At 37.1% G+C, this 8,022-nt stretch overlaps 2 protein-coding genes across 2 annotated transcripts; both read right to left on the bottom strand.

The window, feature by feature from the left end:
- Window positions 1-1,410: 1,410 nt before the first annotated feature.
- On the bottom strand, window positions 1,411-2,316 carry LOC110699552. The gene has a single exon (XM_021877041.1). The coding sequence runs from the start codon at window positions 2,314-2,316 to the stop codon at window positions 1,411-1,413; it is 906 nt and encodes a 301-aa protein (XP_021732733.1).
- Window positions 2,317-5,680: 3,364 nt separating this feature from the next.
- On the bottom strand, window positions 5,681-6,432 carry LOC110699553 (uncharacterized mitochondrial protein AtMg00860-like). The gene is made up of 2 exons (XM_021877042.1): window positions 6,110-6,432; window positions 5,681-5,930 (listed from the first exon to the last, which is right to left on the bottom strand). Exons 1-2 carry the CDS (start codon window positions 6,430-6,432, stop codon window positions 5,681-5,683), a joined length of 573 nt encoding a protein of 190 aa, XP_021732734.1.
- Window positions 6,433-8,022: the final 1,590 nt, after the last annotated feature.

Consider the following 8,022-nt stretch of genomic DNA (forward strand, 5'->3'; position numbering starts at 1 on the left):
GCCTTGTTCCCAATTTTACGTTTCAAGTGATTAAGGAACCAGCATTTAAAATAGTATAATTAATTGCGTAAATAGGTCATGACTATGAAGGGTTTGTATGAAAGAAGTTAATGGGACTTTGATTTACCTTTCGAAGGGATACATCCATCTATATTAAACAGGACCATATAACTTGCCCTCATATGGAAAATGAATAGGTAAATGCTCCATAGAGTTGAAGAATGCAGGAGGGAAAACCTTCTCAAGCTTGCAAAGGATTTCAGCTATGTTTTTCTCTAATCACTCCATGTCACTAACTGTGATTGTGTAACAGCACAAATCACGAAAGAATTGACTGATCTCTGTAACTGCATTCTAAATATGGGTAGGGAGCAATTCCCTCAAAGCAGTGGGCAACAACCTCTCCATGAACATGTGACAATCGTGGCTTTTCATTCCATGAAGCTTACAGGCTTGTAAATCTACGCATCTGCTCAAATTGGTGGCATATCCATCTGGAAAACGCAACTGTTTAACCCATTCACACAACACTTTTCTTTGATCCTTGTCAAGAGCGAATGGGGCTTTTGGCATGAACTCTTTTCCTCTATCATCTTCATGCAAATGAAGTTGTGGCCGTTTACAATATTTGGCAATGTCATTTCGAACCGATGGCGTGTCACATGTATGCTTTTTCACATCCATTATGGTGTGGATTAGCTGATCAAAGAAGTTATTTTCAATGTGCATGTCATCCAAGTTGTGACGGATGAGCAAATGCTTCCAATAAGGAAGTTCTCACAACGAGGTTTGCTTGAACCACCCTTTTTTTACTTTTTTGAGGTGTTTCAATGCCTCCGGTCCATCAGTTGCCTTTGGAAGGTGTCTCACACATTCCCACAATTCCTCACCTGACATGATGTGTGGCAGTGAACCTTTTTCGACTTTGGTTTTACAAAATGTAGTTTTGCTTTATCGAAAAGGGTGATCTGTTGGAAGGAATTGGCGATGGCAATCAAACCAAGAAACTTTGCCACCGTGTTCAAGCCAAAATGATTTGCTTTTATCCATACAATAAGGACAAGCCTTCTTACCCGCTGTGGTCCAACCAGACAACATAGCGTAAGCTGGGAAGTCACTAATGGTCCAAAGGATGGTTGCTCGAAGATTAAAATTTTGTTTCCTTGAAATGTTATAAGTATTTGCGCCAACTTCCCATAAATGCTTCAACTCTTCTACCAACGGTTGCATATACACATCCAAATTTCCCTTAGGGTTCTTAGGACCAGGAACGAGCAATGAAAGAAACATGAATTGTCTTTTCATACACATTGAGGGAGGCAAGTTATAAGGGGTCAATATGACAGGTCAACAAGAACATTGTCCCCCAAACTTACCATGAGGAGCAAAACTCCTTGTACACAAGCCAAGTCAAACATTACGAGGCTCATTGGAAAATTCTGGGAAGCAATTGTCGAGGTGTTTCCAAGCCTCACTATCACTAGGGTGCGCCATTGTGCCTTGAGCTCGAGGATTTTTCGAATTCCATGTCATTTCCTCCGAAATGTTCTTGGTTGCATAGAGCCTTTGCAATCTCGATGTGATCGGAAAGTAAATTAAAACATTTAAAGGCACTAAGCTACCTTTGGAAGTCTTCTTGTATCGGTCGCTACCACACACCCGACATGTAGATAGCTGAACATCATCCTTCCAAAATAGCATACATCCTTTTAGGCATGCATGAATTTTTTCATGAGGCAACTCCAACCCCTTTACAATCTTCTTCACCTCATAGAATGTATCGGCCATATGGTTATTGTTAGGAATAGCCTCATTGACCAAAGAAGCAAAACCATCAACACATCTATGGGGCAAATTATACTCGCACTTAAGACTAGTAATTCGGGGAGCCATCTCTAAGACAGACAATGAACTCCCTTCGTATAATGGTTGTTCGAAAGATTTTAACAAATCCAAGAAATGCTTAGCTTGTGCATTAGGCTCCTCCTCTGCCTCTTCAGAATGCCCTTGATCTTCATTATGACCAAAAGCATCGAAAATCATTTCACGGTATTCATTTGACGGCCCTTCAGGAACTCCCGCAAACCCTTCCCCATGACACATCCACTCATAGTAATTAGGCACAAAACCCTTGTGGTACAAATGAATTTTAATCGTTTCCGCATCCCATAGCCGCTTGTTCTTACATTTAAAACATGGACACCTAACTTCATTCGGGTTGCTGCTTTCAGGATGATCTTCCACGTATTTAAGGAATTGATCTACCCCTTTCACAAAATCCGGATTAATAGAATTTCCAACCTTCCTTTCATACATCCAGCTACGTTTTGTTCTTTTATGATTACAACTTCTACACAACTCACGAATATGTATAATTACATTAGTCACAATGCGTATTGAATATTCATTATCCATAAAAATGTTATGAATATGCAAATAATATTGTATGATGTCCAAAGGTCCTTATCACTCCAACCTAACCCATCCTTGGACATTTAATCTCACTAGCAAATGTATGCCAGGTTTTCAATTCTATGGAAAATCCGGCAGCTTTTCCCTTAAGTTCTCCAAGTACACGATCAAGGCTATTAGATAACCCGTCATATGTACCCAGAGAACATTGTAGAGAAATGACAAAGCAAGATAATCCCTAGAATCAATAACAAGGCATACATTCACCACCTAAGTTAGAATAAACGTCTAAGGACAGTCCCAACCGGGGACTATTCAAGACATACTCCTAATGAGTATGACTTGAACGGGTATCTAGGCAAATGATTATGCAAATGATTCATTCAAAAATATATAAAGCCAAAAACACATCCATTGTTATAACACATTCATTATAACACAACCATCATTATAACATGCTCATTTTAAAATATGCCAAGCAAATAACACAACCATTATAAAGTAAAGAACACAATTAATTAAATTAAAATAATAATTATAAGTAAACCAAATATATCATAATCATCATTAAATTAATATAAATAATCATATATAAACAATTAATATTCATAATTAAATTGATACAAAAAATTATTAATCATTACATTAACTAAACAAAACTAAAGAACATTACATTAAATAAAACAAAACTAACATACATTATAAAATTATCACAAATTAAACTAAGCTAACATACATCATTATATACTAAAATAAACCAATATAAACTAACATATAATCCTGTACATATTATAATAAAATATCAACCTAAACTAACATATCATGTCATACATTATTATACTAAATCAAAGCAATTTCACATGTCATGTCTTACATTATTATGATAAACCAAATTAAACTAACATATCAACCATTATTATAATAAAATAAACCAAAGTAAAGTAACTTAAAATAAAAACTTGAATCAACTAAACTAAGAATTTTTAAAATTATAATGTCACTAACCTCAAGATCTGCACTTTTTATTGAGATTCAAAGCAAGTAAATGTTCAAATCCTACAAATAGTAAAAATTAAAATGTCAATTTTTATTCGAAAAATATATATATATATGTATATATAAATTGCCGGTTGTAGAACGGCGGGTGGTGAAGATGGTGGTGGTTTTGGTCGGAGCGAGGACAATATTGGAGGAACCTGTCCAAAAAGGGTGGTGGTGGTTAGGGTTTTTAAAAAAAAACCAGAAATTTTTTAAATAATAAATAAATAACTAGAAATAAAAAAAAAATAAAAATAAAAACCAAAAGATACCGGCGGTGGTGGCTGATTGTAAAGGCGCCGACTGGATACCGGCGGCGGTGGTGTCTGTACAAAGCAAAGGTTGCATTTTTTAATTAAATTTTTTTAAAAAAATTAAATAAAAAAATAAAACACAAAACAACACTTACCGGCGGCGGAGAATTGCGTGGTTGGGCGACGCGGGACCTCTGACCGGCGCTGTGGTGGTTGTTCAAAGCATACGGTGGTGAATGGAGGCGTTTTTATAATTTAAAAAAAAAAAAACAAAATCAAACCTACACTTACCGACGGCTGACCAACGGAAGGGCTGGTCGACGTTTACCTCCGGTGGTGGATCTTCGGCTGCCGCCTAGGGCTGAGCGACGTTTTCTCTTCGACGGCGGCGGATCTTGCTGCTTCTCCCTTTCTTTCTTTCTCTCTCTTCCCCTTTTTTTCCTTTCATAGCAAATGGATTCAAAATTGAAAACCCTGACTAAGTCTTCCAAATTTTCTGACGGAATTAATTTTGGTCGGAAAATTAAATTTCCAACGGAATATTCCGTCGGTAAATTTGCGAGGAAATTTCCTTCGGAACAGCGATTTTTTGACGGAATTAAACGACAAACGTCCGTCGGCATAATTCGGTCGGAAACTGGCCATTTTCTAGTAGTGAAACATGATACTAGGAATCATTGTTGTCATTCAAAACATCAAGTTAAGGAAAGCATCCTAACATGATACTAGGAATCAAAATAACAACCTAGACATGATTTATATATCATAATAACAATGAAAACAATTAAAGCACTTACTTGGATGCCTCGTATCTCTTTCTAATAACAAAATACACACGTCAATAACTTCAAGGAAAATATAAAACAAAATCATTAAATTAAATAATTAAAAGGGAGATTTGGGACCAAACCCTCAGAAATTAAACCTTTCACATCTAGGGTGAAAGCAATTTCAAACAATGCTAGGTGTGTCTACATCTTGTGAATGCGGAATTTTTTATTTGAAAAGGCTAATTTGGAAAACAGAGAGAGAATCAAGAAACTCTTGATGAGACTTAGTGATTGAAAACGGAGGTTTTAGGAGGCTATTTATAGAGGAAATAAGCTGAATATGATAAAAAACGAATTAGAGATTCGAAAAGAATAAAACACGCGCATGTCGCCACACGACAGGGCTGTCGCTAGGTTTTAGGAGGTTTTCGCCAGACGCTGCGCGTGTCGCCATACGCCAGGTCTGTCGCCAAGCGACAGACGTGTCGTACGGCACTGCAATCAATTTTCCACGCGTTTTCTTATTTTGATAAAATTTAAGCGTACGAGAGGGTAAAACTGTATTTTCCTTCAAAACACTTCTTTTATTCTAATAAAACTCTTAAAAGTCAATTTATCAATGATAATTAAATTAGGATTCAAAAGGACCTTCTAGAATATTCTAGAAGACTATAATCAATCCTAACCACATTAGAAATGATAAATCAATAATAGGCCCTCTTCTAGATCATTGGGCCGCATATAAACATCAAATTGGGGCCAGTTTAGTAATTTGGCCGTAACTTCCTCATTATTCATCGGAATTGGGCTTATAATATATCTTTGGAAAGCTCTTTTCAAACCCGACCCAACTACACCATTATTAGACCCTTGCCATGGACCAAACCGAACTAGATTGGATTTTTTAATAAAATAGGTTTTCAAAAACAGAGAGAAAGAAAAGAATAAAAACTAACCGCAACACCAGACTTTCCACACTTTCACTTCATTCGATTATGATTCGACGTGAAAGGTAATCATCACCGGGTTTAGTTTTGGGGAGACACAAATAGGTGTCTACACAACACCCTTTTTATACAAAATCGGTTCATCCCAAACATAATGCCTATCCTCCCTCTTGAGCTTCTTTCTTCAATTCTTGGAAAATGAAGGAGGAAACTCCCCACAAGCAAGATAGTTCACAAAATCGGCAAACCATGGGAGTTCCTACTTATCTATATCATACAAAGAATCATCTAACATTCTATTTTCAATGAGAGACCCATCATCTTGAACTTGAAAATCCTCAAGTCTAGATAGATGATCCGCTACTACATTCTCCGCTCCTTTCTTATCTCTAATCTTAAGATCAAAAGTTTGAAGCTCTAACACCCAACGAATTAGTCTTGGCTTTGATTCTTTCTTCCCAAAAAGGTATTTTTGGCCGAAGGATCGGTGAACACAATTGTTTTGGACCCTAACAAATAGCAACGAAATTTTTCAAAGAAATGAACAATAGCCAAGAACTCTTCCTCCGTTGTAGTGTAATTCCATTGAGCTCCATTTAGAGTCTTGGACATATAATAAATCACATGAAGTTTCTTATTAACACTTTGACCTACGACTCCTCCAATAGTCGTGTCACTTGCGTCACACATACTCTCAAATGGTAAATCCCTTCTTAGAGCTTGAACAATTGGAGTGGAGATTAGAGCTTTATTGAACTTATTGAATTCCTCCAGACACTTACCATTGAATAAAAACTCGACATCCTTTTGAAGAAGATCATTGAGGGGCTTTGCAATGAGTGAAAAATCTTTAATGAATCTTCTACAAAGCCCGGCATGGCTTAAAAATGCTCTCACACCTTTCACATTAACCGGAGGTGGCAACTTTTTGATAACCTCGATCTTCGACTTGTCAACCTCTATTCCCTTGTGGGAAATTTTGTGCCCAAGGAGTATTCCTTTTTCAACCATGAAATGACATTTTTCCTAATTCAACAACAAGTTCACTTTCTCACATCTTGCAATTCCATGTAGTTTCTAACTACATCCTCAATGATACCTACAACCTTTTCCTCGGTCTTATTCATGATTGAGCCTCCAGCTCCGGCATCAAGACTTGCCCTCCCTTGAGGACTCAAACCGCCATAAAAAATTTGAATGATTAGGTAAGTGGGGATTCCATGGTGAGGGCACTCACGTTGATACTCTTTGTATCTCTCCCATGCTTCATAAAGGCTTTCACTGGATTTTTTCTTGAAACCTTGAATAAAAGTTCTTGCCTCCGCCATTTTCTTTTGAGGGAAGAAACGGGAAAGGAATTCCTTGGTGACTTCATCCCAAGTCTTCAAAGAATTAGGCTTCTGTAGACACCCATTTGTATCTCCCCAAAACCAAACCTGGTGATGAGTACCTTTCACGTCGAATCATAATCGAATGAAGTGAAAGTGTGGAAAGTCTAGTGTTGCGGTTGGTTTTTAATTCTTTTCTTTCTCTCTGTTTTTGAAAACATGTTTTATGAAAATAGCCAATCCAGTTTAGTTTGGTCCATGGAAAGCGTCCAATAATAGTATAGTTGGATTGGGTTCAAAAATAGCTTTCCAACGATATATTATAAGCCCAATTCCGATGAATAATGAGGAAGTTATGGCCAAATTAATAAACTGGGCTCGGTTTGATTTTATATGCGGCCCAATGATCTAGAGGAGGGCCTATTATGATTTATCATTCCTAATGCACTTAGGATTGATTATGGTCTTCTAGAACCTTCTAGAAGGTTCTTTTGAATCCTAATGTGATTATCATTGATAGTTGAATTTTAAGAGTTTTATTTAGAATAAAAGAAGTGTTTTTATAGAAATTACAGTTTTACCCTTCGTACGCTTAAATTTTATCAAAATATGAAAACGCATGGAAAAACTGACTGCAGTGCCGCATTACAGGCTATCGCGTGGCGACAGCGTCGTGTTTTATTTTTTTCGAAACTCTAATTCTTTTTTATCATAATCCGACTGATTTTTGTTATAAATAGCCTCCTAAAACCTCCGTTTAAATCACCAACTCTCATCAAGAAAATCTTGATATACTCTCTCTCTCTCTTTTTTAAACTAGCCTTTTCACAAATAAAAAATTCCGCATTCACAAGATCTAGACACACCTAGCATAATTCGAAGTGGCCTTCGCCCTAGATGTAAAAGGTTTGATTTCTGAGGGTTTGGTCCCTAATCTCTATTTTAATAATTGTAGGCGTCGCTCGAAGTGCGCCTACGTTAAAAGCATGTGGTGAATATGCTTGGCACTCATAGGAAGTGAGAATTGACATTACGATTAGGGACAAGGAAAGTAGGGAGCCGCCAACAATTTTTTAAGGAACTTGTAAACCGTTCACGGATCATAAAAGGCAACCACGAATACGGGACAACGAAGGCAACAACGATTGACCCGTGAAGGTTACACCCCATTCATAATCCATGAGATTACTAACTCCATATGGTTCGGAACCACGAAAGGAGGATCGGGGATGATGGTACTAAGTGAGTCGTGGAGTCACATTCGCCCGTATTG

Source organism: Chenopodium quinoa, unplaced genomic scaffold, assembly GCF_001683475.1.
Source record: "Chenopodium quinoa cultivar QQ74 unplaced genomic scaffold, ASM168347v1, whole genome shotgun sequence".
Classification (NCBI taxonomy): Eukaryota; Viridiplantae; Streptophyta; class Magnoliopsida; order Caryophyllales; family Amaranthaceae; genus Chenopodium; species Chenopodium quinoa.

Excerpts from the sequence above, each read along its gene's own strand:
- LOC110699553 (XM_021877042.1), bottom strand. The coding sequence starts at position 6,432 with ATGGTTGAAAAAGGAATACTCCTTGGGCACAAAATTTCCCACAAGGGA. Across the intron at positions 5,931-6,109 it reads GATTTACCATTTGAGAGTAT|GGTCCAAAACAATTGTGTTC; the intron begins GTGTGACGCAAG and ends GCTATTTGTTAG.
- LOC110699552 (XM_021877041.1), bottom strand. The coding sequence starts at position 2,316 with ATGTATGAAAGGAAGGTTGGAAATTCTATTAATCCGGATTTTGTGAAA.